Source organism: Typopeltis vanoorti, chromosome 18, assembly GCF_054136105.1.
Source record: "Typopeltis vanoorti isolate ZY-2024b chromosome 18, IOZ_Tvanoo_1.0, whole genome shotgun sequence".
Classification (NCBI taxonomy): domain Eukaryota; kingdom Metazoa; phylum Arthropoda; class Arachnida; order Uropygi; family Thelyphonidae; genus Typopeltis; species Typopeltis vanoorti.
The window spans coordinates 53519581-53538299 of NC_143566.1; the positions used below are offsets into that span (position 1 = coordinate 53519581).

General features: G+C 38.3%; 1 protein-coding gene across 1 annotated transcript in view; it reads right to left on the reverse strand.

Annotated features, from left to right (window-relative positions):
- Window positions 1–18719, reverse strand: part of LOC150096673 (twitchin-like) — a 2440784-nt gene that overhangs the window by 720226 nt on the left and 1701839 nt on the right. The window contains exon 93 of the mRNA XM_090408679.1: window positions 17443–17585. Coding sequence (XP_090264805.1) covers window positions 17443–17585 — 143 coding nt within the window. The remainder of the gene's footprint in view (window positions 1–17442; window positions 17586–18719) is intronic.

An 18719-nucleotide genomic window follows, 5' to 3' on the forward strand; every position in this document is an offset into this window, starting at 1 on the left:
ACATTCAATTCCAGTGTCCACATTTTCTGCTGACAGCCAAGTTTCACTAATGCCTACAACTATTGGTGAGATTGCACTGACTAATTACAAAATTTCTTCCCTCTTATTTCGAATTCTTCTTGCATTTGACATGGGACTACTTTAGTTCCATGTCAAATGCATGATCCTTTGGTTCTTGTACCAGCTTTAGAACTGAGATACATGTCACTAATTTCAGTAGTCCCATGTCCATTTTTATCCCCTCTATTCTGCAATTTATGCTGCAAGTAAGGATCAACAATTATACAATCACTGCTTAAGTTTCTCCCTCTTACACTCAACCTTTTCAATTTTAGTTTCCCTGCCCAATTACTTCAACTTGTTCAGAAAACAGTAACTTCTTCAATCACTTATGACCTTCCATGTTCAGATGCAACCCATCTCTTGCATAACAGCTGTCTTTTGCCTTCAAACATACTCCAGACATCAACAAATTCCAGACCTCTTTTTTTGAACATTCTGGCAATCATATCATTCATTATCATCGCTCGTCTAAACTCATAATTGTCAAAACAAGGCAGCACACACACACTATCCTCCCATCGACACTTTTCTTCTTCATGATATCGAACAATATTCTTAAATCTTTTGCTACCCGGTTTATACTACCACTCAGGTCATTTGTATCCACCATAACTTTCATCTTTTCTGCATCATGCCTCTCTTTATTGCTAAAGCCAATCTCTCTATTGTTCCACCAGCCAAGCACTTCTCAGGCATACCACTCTCCATACCCTTAATCATAGAATCACCATATATTTTACCACTCATAACTTCATTCAAGTCCAAACAAGAGTCACTAACAGCCTTATTTTCTATGGTATTCAGCATGACTCTCCCAGTTTCGTTACTCAACGCACTTTTACTTACTCCCTCACTCTCACGACATCTCGTTTCTTCTAGACCTCTTGTGCTTTGATTCTGTTAACTCCCAATCACTCTCATACTATTTATTTCTTCATCAATCACCAAAGACTCCCCCATACTTAATCCCATTCTAGTTCTAGAGCATAGGTTCCCAAACTTTTTCGAGCCACCGCCCACTTTGCAAGACATAAATTTTGTAACGCCTCTCATAATAAAAGTTTTCCGTGTTCAAGCCGTTTGATATTTTTGACGTAAATAGCAACTAATGATACATTACTGCTTATGCCATTAAATTTTTAAAAAGAAGTGGCCAATATGTGCTTCATCTTGAACACAGTTATTGCTATACCGATTTTGGTGAAACATAGCTCATATGTAAAGATTGTAAAATGTATGCTCGAATAACATTATGCACAGTTTCATACAATGGTTTAAATATGAAAATGTCGAATACAATTAAGAGATTGCATTGCATTAGTAAGAATCTTATTGTAATAATTAAAACACCATCAAATGTATTAGATGGGTTATTTCGAACTTACAAAGTAAAATAAAAATAAAAAAGAACAAATTAATGTGAAGGATGAGCCTGGTGCATTTTTAAAAGTTTGTTAATATCGGGTTCAACTTTCGTTAAAAACAGTCGTAAATCGCCATGCTCAGTTATATGCAATCGGTTCCTTTTCTTAGATAGTAAATTCACTACAGCACTAAACCCACGCTCAGCCAAATAAGAAGATGGAAATACAATTAAAAATTTCTGCACTATTTCCCATAATCCAGGGTACAGTGTTGGTATTGATTTTTGAAGCCAGAACTCTTGGTATCCAGTTTTGAATTTTATTTTTAGTTCTTCATTTGTTGTGAGTTCTATGAGTTCCACTTCTAAATCTGATGATCCTGCTGTGCTTACATGTGAGAAAGGATCTAGAACCCAATTTGGTATATTCATGTTTAGAATATCCTTGAATCGCTCATTGAAATCAGCATGAGAACCTCCAAGTGTTGGCAGTGTGTAAGTAAATCTTCCTTTTTGAGAGACACTGCTGATAAATTTGAAAAGTGGCTATATTCCCCTCGGCCCATATTCTGCTTGAACAGAAGAAGTTTCCCTACAAAAGCGGCAATAACGTTTTTTGTTTTAATTAAATTCAATTAATCACCTTGTAGTTGTAGATTGACTTCATTAAATATTTTATAGAGGTCTGTCAAATAAGCGATGTCATTTTTGGATGTAATCAGGTTGGCCCGCAATCCATCGTCTCTGTTTTATAGGAGCTCTAGTACTGAATCAAACAAATTGTAAAATCGATTCAGACAAATACTATTATTATTATTATTATTATTATTATTATTATTACGGGCAACTCCAGGGAGTCATTAGACTCATCGAGGGAGGCCCCAAATCATTTTCATCACAACTATTCGACATTCATACAGTATCTATCATACCTCGCCTTAAACTCATTCACTGTCACAGCATCCACCACAGACTCAGGGAGCGCATTCCACTCATTCACTACTCTAAAAGTAAAGAACCCAGCTCTAACACCTTTACTAACCACACTTTTGCCCAGTTTCCATGGATGTCCCCTAGTCCTCCCACAACCAGCCCTGTTCTCAAAAATATCTTCTGAATTAATTTTATAGAAACCCTTCAGTAATTTGAATGTCTCAATCATATCTCCCCTCCTCCGCCTATCAACCAATTTTTGCAACCCACAAATCCTCAACCTGTTCTCATACGGTTCATTCCACAGACCAGCTATCATCTTGGTCACTCGCCTCTGGATCCTCTCCACCTCCTCCCCATCAAGAAGAAACCTAGGTGACCAAATCTGAGCACAGTAGTCGAGATGAGGTCTTATCAAGGCTCGATACAGAGGAACAATAACCTGCTTGTCTCTGCTTGTCAACGTATTCTTCAGCAACCAAGTGATTTGATGAGCTGATTTGGCCACTTTTGCAATGTGTCCCCTAAATTTCAATTCCTTATCCACCAACACTCCTAAATCTCGTGCCTCATCAATTTCCTGGAGCACGGTTCCACCAATGCAGTAAACTGCCTCCATCTTTTCACCCCAAAATGCATAACCTTACATTTTGCCACATTAAATTGACATCCATTCTCCCTAGCCCAGACCTCCAATCTATCCAAATCATCCTGCAAAATTTTGACGTCATCTGCATTCACTATTGGCCTACCCAACTTCGCATCATCCGCAAACAAATGAACTGTTCCTCTCAGATCCTTTCCTATATCATTTATGAACAAATTAAACAGCAGTGGTCCAAGAACAGATCCTTGTGGTACACCACTAGTCACAGGCCGTCTAGTGGACTCTACTCCTGAGTAAACCACTCTCTGATATCTCTCCGTCAACCACCCTCCTATCCATCTCACCAACCCTATGTCCATTCCCATATGCTGCAATTTACTGATTAGAATTCCATGTGGTATCCTGTCAAAGGCCTTAGCAAGGTCCAGCAGAATCACTGTAAACCCATTACCCTTATCCAGTTCAGCCGTCACTGTGTTATAATACGTGAGCAAGTTACTGAGGCATGACCTACCCTTCACAAAACCATGCTGTCCCCGATACAGTATCCCATTTTCTTCTATCCAATCTTGTATTTTCCTCTTGACTATTTTCTCTAAGACCTTGATAATGATTCCTGTTATGCTGATTGGCCGGTAATTTTCAACAGCAGCCTTGGAACCACCTTTGTGCAGTGGAACTATTTTCCCCTCTTTCCACCCCTTGGGACTGACCCAGTCCTGAGGCTCAAATTAAACATAATGGTCAAGGGCACTGACAATTCTTTGGCCGCTTCACGTACGACACGAGCTGGTATACCATCCAATCCCACAGATGTATTGACATTGAGGTTCTGTAATAGACTAGTTACCTCTACCTCATTCATCACAATTCCAGTATAAGCTGTTGGTTCCTCCATTTCCGCAAAGCCACCACCTGGATGATATACTCTTGCAAAGTGCTCGCTCAGTAATTCCACAACATCGACTGATTCAGTTACCTCCCTACCCTCAGCATTTTTTAAGATCATTCTACCATGAGCATTTTTCCTTTTACTTGCAACATATTGAAAAAACTGTTTGGGATTCTCTTTAGCCTGCATAGCCAATTTCCTTTCGTAATCTGCTTTTGCTTTTCTTACCACCCTTGTTACCATTCTGGCCTGAGCTTTATACTGTTCATGCACCTGATGGTCACCCTTCTCCTTAAATTCCCTCCACAATTGTTTCTTTTTTTGCAGCTGAAGCTTAATAGTGTTATTCATCCATTTAACCCCTACCTGATTTATTATTCGGACTCTTGGTATACAGTCAACCATTGCCTCCTGCAAACAGTTCTTAACCACCTCCCATGCACCATCAACATCCAGCCCTTGCAGTTTTACATGCCATGGCATTGAGCCAAGCACACACCTAAGCTTGTCATACTTACCAGCCCGGTAATTCCACATATACCCTGTCTTAATTGTAAATTCGACTCCTTTAGCCACCTCCCAAGTCATGACCTTATGGTCACTCTCACCAATTGGTGGCAACATGGACATGTTCGTTACAGCTACATTCTCAGTTGCAATTACTAGGTCCAGCACTCTCTGCCCCCTGGTATTTTCCAATACATGTTGCCGTAGATAGTTGTCCCTTAATAACTGCATAAAATACAATTCCTTCCTCCCATGTGACCTCTCCTCTTTCCAGTCAATGTTACCATAATTGAAATCACCCATAATAATTACCCTCCTTCCATTCATTTCTTCTATTTGCTTATGCATACTATTCCCACCATCCACTCCATCACCCGGTCTATAGCAGCACCCAATTGTATATTTTGTTCTGCTAGATTGTATCTCACACCAAACAGCCTCAAATGTGCTTTTTTCCCCATCCTGCAGTTCAACTTCTATACTTCTTGGCTGAAGCTCATCAGCTATCATCAATAACACTCCTCCCCCCTTTTTATTCACCCTGTCACTCCTGAACACGCTATACCCATCGCATTCAATCCCACTAGCTTTATCATCTTCTGTCAGCCATGTTTCACTAATACCGACAACCTGTGGCCTGGAAGTGCCAACCATGGCCAAAAACTCTTCCTTCTTGTTCCTAATACTCCTGGCATTAGTGTACATGAATCGCAGAAGCCCATTTGTCCCATCCCTACTTTGATTCCTTATACTAATTATCCCATTCTGATTTGTTGTCCGTCGTACTCGCCCGGGCGTAATATACTCATTCATACACTTAACTGCCCCCCCTAAAGTCTGCATATCTACTCCCCCCCCTTAATAAATCTAGTTTCCCTGAGTCTGTACATCCACTTCCACATCATTCATCAACACTCTTTCAAGTCTCCGTACACCAACTCCATTCAATGTAACCCATCCATCTTATATAAGTCCTTTCGCCCATCGAACTCATTCCACACATCCACAAATTCCACACCACTCTCCATGCATAACCCACGCATAAAGTCATTGGCAATTATGGCCCTCCTTCTAAACACTTCGCTGTCATACCGCGGTAAGATACTCACCATCCTAACTCTCTCACTCTTCTCTTTTGCTACCTCAAACAACTCCCTCACATCCTCTATCATTTCCATTTTGTCCTCTTTCAAATCATTCATTCCTGCCACTATTATCATCTCTTTCACCCTCTGTTTTTGCAGTCGAATAGATTCGCTGACGTCCTTTATGTTCGCACCCGGCTGGTACGACTTCGTTAAACTCTCAGTTATTACGCCTCTTAATAGCAAATCCCCATACAGCACTCGCTCCTTCATTTTATTGACGTTTACGTACATTCTATTTTTTGCCGTCACAGACTTCCGCCGGTTATTTGTCGGTACGTTCAACACACATTTTTGCATACGCTCCAGTTGTCGTTTGGCTCTGTGTATCGCGCCATGTAAACGGGCAATTTCGCTACTCGCATTTATCTCACCATTTTCATTATCGATCAAATCATCCATTCCTTCGGTGTTTCTACCTTCATTTACACTTTCAGCGACGCTCTCACACATATCTGGCACTACCACGCAATTCTCTAGTACACCGCCATTTTCTACATTCTGACTACCGTTAACGATATCAGTCTCGATACACGAAACACGCTTGAAGTCCTCATTCTCTTTACACTTTCTACACATATTAACTCCACTATCACTTTCTAACCAGACTCCTACCGCTCTTCGCAAGGCATACATCTCACAGACAGCACATTGCATAAATTCTTTTACATCAAAACTCTTAAGCAAGCATGGCGACCTGGCCGCCATTTTTTTCTTTATCGGTGCCATGTGTACGCTATCTTTTCTTAAAAATAATAATTAAAATAACAGAAAACACGCAAAAATTGCACAGACACACCAAGAATCAAAAAGCAAACAATACTACTTAAAATTCTGGTAAAATATCTAATGTTAACACAAAATAATACTGATCTTTCCAGGAGCTCTCGACAAGCCGACGATCTAATCCGTGCGACACCAAGCGACCTGCATACCTTTTGAAAGCCAAGCAAACTTCTGTGTGAAGCAGCAAACGATTGAAATCTTCATCTTTTCACTACAAAGTTGGCTAAACAATCTGTCACTCAATGAATTGCTTCTAATCGTCTTGACTACTCTAATAACGTAATGGAGCGACATGTGCAGGCATTCACTTAAATTTTTCGCAACCAAATGTTGACGATGAAGAACACAATGTATAGCGAGTACATTTGGTATTGCTTGTTTCAAATGTGCTATGAAACCCTTGTGGTGCCCTGTCATTGCTGGAGCACCATCAGTAGCAGCAGACAAATTCTAACGAATAGGAATGTTTTTCTCTTGAAAAAACTTATTCATGAAATTAAACATAGATTCTCCCTTTGTATCCACTTCCAAGTTTTTAGCAAATAATAATTCTTGACAAACTTTTTCATCTTTTATGAATTGTACGTATGATAAGAGTAGTGGTTCATTATTTGGGAGAGATGATTCATCGAGTTGAATGGAAAATTGGCATGTCTTCAAATAATCGCACAATGATTTTTCAATGTCTTCAGCCATTTCATCGATTCTTCTTTGCACTGAATTATTGCTCAAAGGAATTTTCCTGATGATAACTGACGCTGGCTTATGAAGTACAGTGTTTATTACTTCTTTTACTGCCAGCAAGATTAATTCCTCACCAATTGTGTGTGGTTTTCCCGCTTTTGCGATTAATAATGAAATATTATAAGAAGCTTGTAATCCATCATTATCTTGTTTAGTGGACAACGTAAAAAGTTTTGATATAGTTAGACGTTTAAAATATTTTTCTTCTAGTACTTGAAAATAGGCCAAATCTTTATCCTTTTTGTCAGCATGCATTTTAGTCAAATGCTCTTGTATCCTAGAAGGCTTCATTGCTTCATTTGAAAACACTTTTTGGCAAATCAAGCACATGGGTAATAATTGGTTCGTAGGAGACAGAATAAAACCATATTTCAAATACTCAATACTGTGCTGTTGACATTTCTTCCTATATTCAGACATAATCAAGCACATGGATAATAACTGGTTCATAGGAGACTGAATAAAACCATATTTCAAATACTCAATACTGTGCTGTTGACATTTCTTCCTATATTCAGACATAATGAAGTAATAAAATTTGCAAAAATATTCACAAAATAAAAGATTTAATTTACACTTTGTATGACTCCACTTATCTATCATAGATTCGACTGATGATTGTTGGCAAAGCACACAAAAAATAATGAAACTTATTCCTAAACCACTGGTATTTATAGATTTGAAATCTAGCCCGAATCGACTTGCTTGCATTGACTTGTTTGCGATACCATCATACTCGTGCTTTGAACAAGTCACTGCAAGCACCCATATTCCTGTCAAAAAACATGCTGAATTGAATGAATTGCCTGCGTAATAGTTGACCGACATACTACTAATTAAGACTCGTCTGCTGCGTGATCAATTTTTACAATAGAAAAAAATGAATAAATTTTTTAAGTATATGAAAAATAGAAGTTAAAATATCCGTTCAATTTTTTATTTTGCATGCAAGCGCATTTTGTTCGTCCAACCACGACATTGTCCGAATAATTATAAATAATAATTAATAAATAAAATAATTACACAAGATATAAACAACAAACCAACAAAACATAACCACAGAAAACAGTATAATAAGTTTCGAATAATATTTGCTTTGTTTTTTCCCTCTAGTTAGCAATATAAGTTAGTACTAACTAGGCTGACTAAAATTTACGATTTTCTTTCTTTCTTTCTTGCCATTATTATTTTTACTCGTAATATTAAATTATATAAAATTGGGTTTATTTTTGTACAAATCAATTAGAAAAGTGGTTTTATATATTTTATATATATTTTTATTATTATTATTGTTGTTCTGGGAAACTCCAAGGAGTCGACAGACTCATCAATGGAGACCCTAACATCATGTCTGGAACAACTATTCAACATTCACACAGTATCTACCATATCTTGCCTTGAACTCATTCACGGTCGTAGCACCCACAACAGACTCTGGAAGCTTATTCCACTCATTCACCACTCTCCAAGTTAAAAACCTAGCTCTAACACCCTTGTCAACCACGCTCTTGCCCAGATTCCGTGCATGGCCCCTAGTCCTCCCACCACCAGTCATATTTTCAAAAATATCTTCTGAAACAATCTTATAAAAACCCTTCAGTAATTTGAATGTCTCAATCATATCACCCCTCCTTCGCCTATCGTCCAATTTCTGCAACCACAAATCTTCAACCTATTTTCATAAGGTTCATTCCACAGTCCTGCTATCATCTTGGTCACTTGTCTCTGGATCCTCTCCACTTCCTCCCCATCATGAAGAAACAGAAGTCCAGATGGGGTCTTATCAAGGCTCGATACAGAGGAACAACAACTTGTTTGTCTCTGCATGTTAAAGTATTTTTCATAAGCCAAGTGATTTGGTGAGCTGTTTTAGTCACTTCTGCAATGTGCCCCCTAAACTTCAGCTCCCTATCCACCAGCACTCCCAAATCCCTGGCCTCATCAATCTCCTGGAGTACGGTTCCACCAATGCGATATACTGCTGCTGTTCTTTTCACCCCAAAGTGCATAACCTTACACTTTGCCACATTAAACTGACATCCATTTTTCCTAGCCCAGTCCTCCAAACTATTCAAATCATCCTGTAAAATTTTGACATCCTGTGCACTCGCAATTGCTCTACCCAACTTTGCATCATCAGCAAACAAGTTAACACTTCCTCTCAAATCCTTTCCTATATCATTGATGAACAAATTGAAAAGCAGTGGTCCAAGAACAGAGCCCTGTGGCACTCCACTAGTCACAAGACGTCTTTTAGACTCCACTCCTGAATAAACCACTCTCTGGTATCTCTCCTTCAACCACCCTCCTATCCATCTTACCAACCCTATATCTATCCCCATCTGCTCCAGTTTACTGATTAGGGTTCCATGTGGTATCCTGTCAAAGGCCTTGGCAAGGTCCAGTAGTATCACTATAAACCCATTACCCCTATCCAGTTCAGCCGTCATTGTGTTATAAAACGTGAGCAAGTTACTGAGGCATGATCTACCCTTCACAAAACCATGTTGTCCTCCATACAATATCCCATTTTCATCTATCCAATCCTGTATTTTTTTCTTGACTAATTTCTCTAAGACCTTGACAATGATTCCTGATATGCTAATCGGTCAGTAATTTACAACAGCAGTCTTGGAACCACCTTTATGCAGTGGAACTATTTTCCCCTCCTTCCACCCGCTCGGGATTAACCCAGACCCGAGACTCAAATTAAACAAAATGGTCAAGGGTACTGACAATTCTTTAGCTGCTTCTCGTACTACACGAGCTGGTATACCATCCAATCCCACAGATGTATTGACATTGAGGTTATGCAATAGACTACTCACCTCCACTTCATTCACCACAATTCCCATATAATCTACTGGTTTATTCGTTTCTGCAATGTCACCACCTGGATGATATCTTCTTGCAAAGTGCTCACTCAGTAACTCAGCTATCTCAACTGATTCAGTTACCTCCCTACCATCGGCATTCTTTAAAATCATTCTGCCATGTACATTTTTCCTTTTACTTGCTACATATCTAAAAAACTGTTTAGGATTCTCTTTAGCCTGCATGGCCAATGTTCTTTCGTAATCCTTTTTTGCTTTTCTTACCACACTCGTCACCCTTCTGGCCTTCACTTTATACTGTTCATGTGCCTGCTGGTCACCTTTCTCCTTAAATTCCCTCCATAGTTGTTTCTTTTTTTGCAGCTCAAGCTTAATGGTGTTATTCATCCATTTAACCCCTACTTGATTTATTATTCGGACTCTAGATATACAGTCAGCCATTGCTTCATGCAAGCACTTCCTAACTACCTCCCATGCACTATCAACTTCTAGTCCTTGCAGTTGTACATGCCATGGCACTGAGCCAATCAAACTCCTAAGCTTGTCATACTTTCCCGCCCAATAATTCCACATGTACCCTGTCTTAATTGAAAATTCTACACCTTTAGCCACCTCCCAAGTCAAGACCCTATGATCACTCTCACTGATTGGTGGCAATGTGGTCATATTTGTTACAGCCAAATCCTCAGATGTAATTACTAGGTCAAGCAATCTCTGACCCCTAGTATTTTCCATTACATGCTGTCGCAGATAGTTATCCCTTAATAACGACATAAAATCCAATTCCTTCCTCCCGTGTGTCCTCTCCTCACTCCAATCAATGCGACCATAGTTGAAATCTCCCATAATAATCACCCTCCTTCCACTCATTTCTTCTATTTGCTTGTGCATAATGTCACCACCATCTTTTCCATCACCTGGTCTATAGCAGCACCCAATTGTATATTTAGTTCTGCTAGCCACAATCTCACACCAAATGGCCTCAAATGTGCTCTTTTCTCTATCCTGCAATTCAATTTCTATTCTCCTTGGCTGTAGCTCATCAGCTATCATCAACAATACTCCTCCCCCCATTTTATTCTCTCTGTCATTCCTGAACACACTATACCCATCACATTCAATCCCACTAGCTATATCATCTACAGTCAACCATGTTTCACTAATACCATATTTTGAAATGAAATATAATGAATATATTTGCTACTGTAAACATAACCTATTATACACACATATATACATGCTCTATTTTCTCATTGACATAGAAAATTGACATCTATTTCTATCCGACATGGTAAATTTTCAAATGATTAAATAATTGAAATAGAAAATTGATAAAAAATTGATCGTGTAAGACGGGCATAAGATGAATTAAAATGCAATATTTAAATTTTAAATGATTATCTAATCGCAAAATCACGAAAATAATTAATTTTTAAATATATATTATTCATTTCTTCTATAAAGAGCCACCGATCCCTAGACCGTCCCAAAATGCTTCTGATCACACTATAGCCCCCCCTAGAATGCCTCAGCACCCACTGGGGGGTGGCACAGCCCACTTTAGGAACCTATGTTCTAGAGTAATCTCCATAGTCCTAATTTATCTATTCAACCCATTTAACTTGGTTTTAATTTCCAGAACCCCCTTACTGAACACTTCCAATTCCTCTTGCAAAAGATGAAGGTCACTTTCATTTTCCCAAACTACTGCTGAAGTTTCTCCGCTACGGTCCCGACGTCTGCTTCCATTCCTAATCTCTCCACCCTATCCCGACACTTCTCACATACGTTGACGTTTTCATTCTTCTTATTTAGCCAAAAGTTCACAGATCCTTTACATTCCTCAGCGCATACATATAACAGTTTCCACAACACATCCACTGAGAAAAATCCAAGGAAGAACCAGACTTTTGTATTGAAGTCCTCAAAGCCGCTGACATACGTTTCTTGTTGGACGCCGTCTTTAATCGCTGAAGTAGTGAAACAGACAGCAGCGAAAACACAAAATATACAATAGAATTTGAAACGATAACACCACTGAAAGACACTTGTATCCAACCGAAGCACAACTGCAGCAGAATTTGAAACAAAAAGGCACACTATACTTTAATTTAAAAACACATTTTCCAGCACAATTCAACAAGATTGCCACATTCACTAACCAGACTCAGATGTTCTCATGAGTCGAATCAACTCAACTTGACTGAGATGGCTAGGACATATTCAGCGAATGAGGGATGACAGAGCTGTAAAAAAGGTCTTCATGTCTGGACGGGGTGAATCTAGACACAGAGGATGACCAAAAAGAAGGCTTGATGATATGGAGGATGATTTAAAGAAAATTAAAGTAAAGAACTTGAGGAACAAGGCACAGAATCATGAAGAATGGAAGGCTATCCTGAGACAGGTGCAGGTCCTAAATGGACTGTAATGCCAAAGAGTAGTAGTAGGGAATTCTACAGTTATTTTGCTAGAAGAAGAAGAAAAAAAGGGTGAATATGGAAGACTGATTTTAGTTGCTGGAGGTGGAACATGAGAACATCTGCTGAAGACATGGTGAAAATGTTCAGTGAGTATGTTGTTAGTGAATTTCCAGTGGAGGAGGGGGGGGGGAGTTAAGAGTAGTGTTAAATAGCAATAGGAAGAAGGACAGAAAACTGACAGTTCAAGAATGGGAGGTGTTTAGAATATTAAGTAACCTCGATGTTAATAAGGCTACTCTTTCTCATATAGAGAGAGATATGAGAGTCATCAGTGTGGAAATCCATTCCATTCAGTTATGGTAAATTCTAAGTACATTAGGAGTGGTGAGTGCATTATTAGTGAGTAAGTGTAACAAGAGGTGTTATATTATTATTATTATTATTATTATTCAGGCCTCCAAGGAGTCAAAAGACTCATCGAGGGAGGTCCTTCCTAAGACATAAAGTCTGTCAAGACTCACTGAGGGGAGGTCCCCCCCTGAGAAACACAAAGTCTATCATACCACTCTTTAAACTCACTGACCGTTCTCGCTCCCACCACTCCATCAGGCAATGCATTCCACGGCTCAACCACCCTCCACACAAAGAAACCACTCCTCACCCTCCCGCTCACAGCTTCCTTTCGTAACTTCCAGGGATGGCCTCTTGTCATCACTCCTTCCCGCTGATCAACCAAGCGAAAGAACTCCCCAGTGTCAACCCTGTAACCACCTCTCAACAGTTTAAAAGTCTCAATCATATCACCTCTCCTTCTTCTATCCACCAAACTCTGCAGTCCACATTCTCTCAGCCGATCCTCATAACTATCCTTGTACAGTCCTGAAACCATCTTTGTCATCCGTCTTTGTATCCTTTCCACAGTTAATTTATCCCCTTCAAATCCTGGGGACCAAATCTGAGAACAATAGTCCAAGTGTGGTCTGATCAGAGATTTATACAATGGAATGATAACCCTCTTATCTCTGCAGGTCAGTGTCCTTCTCATAATAGCAGCAATCCTCTGTGTTACCTTCACCACCTTTGCAATATGTCCCCTAAACTTCAGGTTTCTATCAATCATCAACCCCAGATCTCTTGTCTCCCCTACTTCCTCCAGTATAACGCCTCCCATAGAGTATGCAGCATCCCATCGATGTTTAATAACAAATCACCATCAGTTTTAATAGATTGATGATGAATCATCTTTATGAACTCCATAGAGATGTCCAAATAATTATTAATATCATCATCATCATCATCATCAAATTCCTGCCATGTACCCTCAAGGGGTATACAGGATATGATAGTACTACATGAAAAAAATTACATCATTATTAATTTCCTATCTACAATTTTCCTCCAAATCAGTCTGTTACTTGTCAAGACTCCTGCATTATCAGATTTTATATTTCTATCGTCTAAAGCACTTTGTACCGTATCAATCCACCTATATCTTGGTCTTCCTCTGGGTCGTTTCCTTGCCCATTCTGTTTAAGTGACCATACCACCTGAGATTAGCTCTGCTAACACATTCCTGGATGCTGACAATGTCAAGTTCTTTCCTAATATCCTCGTTTTTAATATGATATTGCCATTGATGCCATCTGTTCAAGATGATAATCTTTCTCAGGACTCTCATATCTGTGGTCTCTAGTCTTTGGTCAAGTGTTTTACTTCTGACCCAGCTCTCAGATCCATAAGTTAAAACTGGTTTGAACACTGTCTTGTATACAGCTAATTTAGTGTTCCGACTAATTTCTCTCTTATTCCATATGAATGTATTCAATTGACTTCCCACCATACCAGCTTTGCTGATTCTGTTGTCTATTTCTATATTTAATTTACCATCATCAGTAAAAATCGTGCCTAAATAGCTGAAATGTTTTACTTATTCCACAGGTTCTCCATTCACAACAGAGTTTACATTTTCAATGATTCTGCCTATTTTCATTGTCTTTGTCTTTTTATTGCTGACCTTCATACCATATCTATTACAACAGCTATTCAATTTAGTCAGAGAATCTTGCAGACTTGTAGCAGATTTATTTAGAAGTATAACATCGTCTGCATAAAGCAAAGAGCTGACATTAACATCTCCAATTTTGATATCATGTTTAATACCAATTTCCTTCATAATGTGATCCATATAGATAATGAATAACAGAGGGGATAATGTACATCCTTGTCTCACACCAGATTTAACATTAAACCATCTTCCTGTACTTCCTTCAATTCTAACTGCTGACTTACAACTCAAATAAAGACTAAATATTGCTTGATATAATGCCCCATTGACACCATATAACTGCACCGTATTGAATAGCTTCTCTCTTGGCACCTTGTCATATGCCTTTTCCAAATCGACAAAACTTAAATGCAGATCTGATCCTGACAGCCTCTATTTGGCCTGAATCCAGCTTGTTCTTCACCAAGCTTTTCTTCAACAATTCTTCTCAACCGTTTCTCAAGTATACTTGCATAGATCTTGCCAGGAACACTCAGTAGGGAAATACTTCTGTAATTCTCACATGCAGTTTTATTTCCCTTTTTATATATGAGTACTATGAGAGCTCTACTCCAATCATCGGGAATTCGTCCCTCTGTCCAGGCTTTCTGAACTATGCAGTGCAGCCACTGTAAGACTCTTATACCACCATACTTCAGCATTTCTGGTCGAATATCATCTACTCCTGCTGCCTTTCCACATTTCAAGCCTTTGATGGCTTTTTCTACTTCAAGTATGGATATGTATTCCTGACTGCATGCCTGGTCAGTGTTTTTTACCACTGTGCTGTCATCACTGCTTGTTTCATTTAGCAGTTTTTCAAAGTAATTACTCCATACATCAAGGATGTCTTTTTCTCCCATTTTCATGTCACCTTTATCATCTCTAATTCCTTTTACAGCACTCTTTCCTCCATTCTTAAGCTTCTTCAACAACCTCCAGAATATTTTGCCACCTTCTTGATATTTATTTTCTATATTCTTGCCAAAGTCCTCCCATGACCTTTGTCTCTATATTTTTTGTCTTTTGTCTTTATATTTTGTCTTTATATCTTTTGTCATTTGTCTCTATATTCTCTAAGAGCACAAGCTAACTTATTTGCCAGGAACTTTTGATATGCTTTCTTCTTTTCCTTCACTGCCACTTTAACTTCCTGTGTCCACCAGGGAGTTCCGATTTTTCCAACCTTGCAGACAACCTCACCAAATGCCTCTCTGGAAGAATCAATCAATGTTTTCTTCAGAGTTTGCCATTGAATCTCCAAGGTTTGATTCCAGTTCTCAAACGCTTTCATTTTTTCTTCAATAATCTTTGTGTATTTTAGTCTACAGTTCACATCTGAGAGCTGCTCAACTTTTATTCACTTTAAAACTTTCTTACATGTTATTCTTTTCAATATTAAATTCAATTTTATCCTGCTCAAGACTAAATAGTGATCACTTCCAATTTCAAATCCTCTGTACACTCTGGTGTCATGCACCAGGGAGAAAACATCACTATCAACAATTACACAGTCAATCAGACTTTTCTTATTCCTAGCCTCTTCTCTCCATGTGAATTTGTGCACATTTTTATGTTGGAACATGCTGTTAGTAATAACCAGTCCATGTCCTGAGCAGAAATCCAACAGATATTTGCCATTACTATTAGCTTTGCTCTTTTCTCCAAATATTCCCGAAATATTTTTGTATGTCTCACAATCATTTCCTACTCTGCTATTTAGATCCCCAACAAGGACCAACTTTTCATTTTTCATTGTGTCAGTTGCTTTTTCTAAAGCCTCAAAAAACTCCTCCACTTCTACCTTAGTAGCACCTTCTGTGGGACCATAGGCACAAATAAGTCTCATTGTCCAGTTCCCCATTCTCATATTTGCCCACATCACTCTACTTGAGACTGACTGCCATTCAAGAAGATTAGCCTCGTATTTTGTGTTGAATACTATGGCTACTCCTTCTTTTCCTTGATTGTCATTGCCTGAATATAACATTTTGTATTTATTGCTCAGAAAGATCTCACCAGTTTTGGTCTTTTTTGTTTCAGTCACCCCTATTATGTCGATCTGGTACTTATCTAATTTCTCAGCTAGCTCCATTTCTTTGCCATTCAGGCTTCTTACATTGATAGTACTGATCTTTAACTCTGGTGATGTTGAGTTGGGGTTTGTTTTCAGATTTGTTCCAGTAGCTGACTTTTCGCTGCTCGCCCTGGTTTCCTGGCGAAAACAACGGGGGCCTTGTTTAACCGGGCGACGGCCCAGCCGGCATGAAATTCTGTCATGTTGTACCATCATTTTTTATTTTGGTTTAACCAATAAGAATACAATTTGGTCAGCTAAATCCCAAATTGCCAGCCCATCCTCGTTCGTTCAGTATCCAAGTAGATACCCAACAGGGTGCACCACGAGAAGGTGAGGATTGGATATTAGGTCAGAAGCCCTGGTCGGTTCTCCGCATTCCTTTAAAGGCTATGTGGAGGTCTCCTCTCAGTTATACAGCTTTGACCCTTAAGCACCCCTTATTATTAATATTACAGCAATAATATTAATATTAATAAGCTGTTAATTTATTTCATATGGGATTCCCCCATCCCTTAGGACAGGTTGAGCCCTGCTAATGAGGGATTAAATGTGTATTTTATGACTGTAGATCTGTGTGTGTTCACATGGCCTGTTTGCCTGTCCTGAGGGCTGAAAAACCTGAGTTTCTGAGTTAAAAACCCTTTATCTCCATATGAGACTGGCTAATTCACTTTTAGTCAAAAGAAAGGAACAGATAAAGGTTCCTCATGTCATGGATGGGAATCGAACCCAGTTCTTTTTGATCAAAGGACTTCACCTATACCAACTGAGCTATGGAGGCTCATATAGGCTGCTAATGATTTGCTTATTCAGACATGAAATTTTCTTTGCATCTTTGATGAAAAACAACAATTGATTCTAGACAAATGAAAGTGAAGTTCAAAACTAGCTTTGTCAAATATTTTTTCATATGTGTAACATGATTTATACAATTAGCAATCAAATTAAGTTGATAGTGGTAATAGCAATTTATACTAGAGATCAAACAATACTGATTGCTGTACTCTTAAACATCACTTACTTTGGAAGTAGGATCCTGTTTCTCAACAACATAGTTGGTAATTGGACTACCACCATCATCGAGAGGTGGTCTCCAAGACAAAGAACATGTTTCTGGAGTGATATCAGTTATTTGCAATGGCCCTTGAGGAGGCCCTGGTTTATCTGAAAAATGTTTAAACTTTAATAAATGAATATCTGTATAAGTATACAGAATGAATATATAATAAATCCATTATAAAAAGAGTTCAAATGGCATGGAAAATTGTCATTATTTATAAATGATTGTTTAAACATCTGGAAAAAGAAACAAATGCAATAATTAATGTTGCTAAATTTGTGAGGTAGTGGTAAGGAGGATAATATTTAAAAAAAAAAAAAAAAACCTCAACCATCTTTATCAAATACCTGATATATACTCTTGGTAGGGAAGACATGGGATATTATGATTGTGCTACACATGAAAAGGTTACATCATGAACAAATTCCTAAAGACATTTTTTCTCCAAATTAATCTGGTAACTGTCAGAGTGCTAGTACTATCAAATCTTATACAGCAATCCCTCAATTAATGCTCCTCCGATTAGTGCATTGTCAATTAGTGCATCATTTTTTTTCGATACCCAAATTCAATTAGTGCACCTCTAAAATTCAATTAATGCACCTATATACATCTTAAAAATAAATGTTACAGATTTTAAAAATTTTCTTTCTGTACATTTTTATGGCTAACTATTTAAAAAAAAATGAGGACGAAATAATATAGTTACCGATTTGAAACATTTTACAAAGTTATTTTTTAATGGCATACTACACTATTTCCATATACACTATGTTCCAAATTTACCGTGAAAATTTATGTCGATGCTAATTATTATTATTATTATGTAACACCTCCAGGGAGTCCAAAGACTCATCGAGGGAGAGTGTGCCAACAGCATCGAATGCTTGAACCCCTTCCAACTACTAACCGTGCTCAAACTTGCTTAACTTTTTTGCGTGAGCCATTAGTAGCAGAGGCTCTACCAATCGACTAACCTTTGCTAGCATTACATAGCATTTTGATGATCGTATCTTGAGCTTGCTTTGCAATTGTTTTCCTTACTTTCTTATATTATAGCATTTTCCCAACCTTAATCACGAGTAAAAGAATTAGTGAGCAAGAAACTGGAAGTGTGAAAAAGATTTGAAAAGTAATCTCATTGAAAGAAAAATTTGAAATCATGAAGAAAATTAACAAGGCAAGTCCAGAGCAAAGATAGGTGAAGAACACAAAAATAGCTGAATCAACTATAAGAG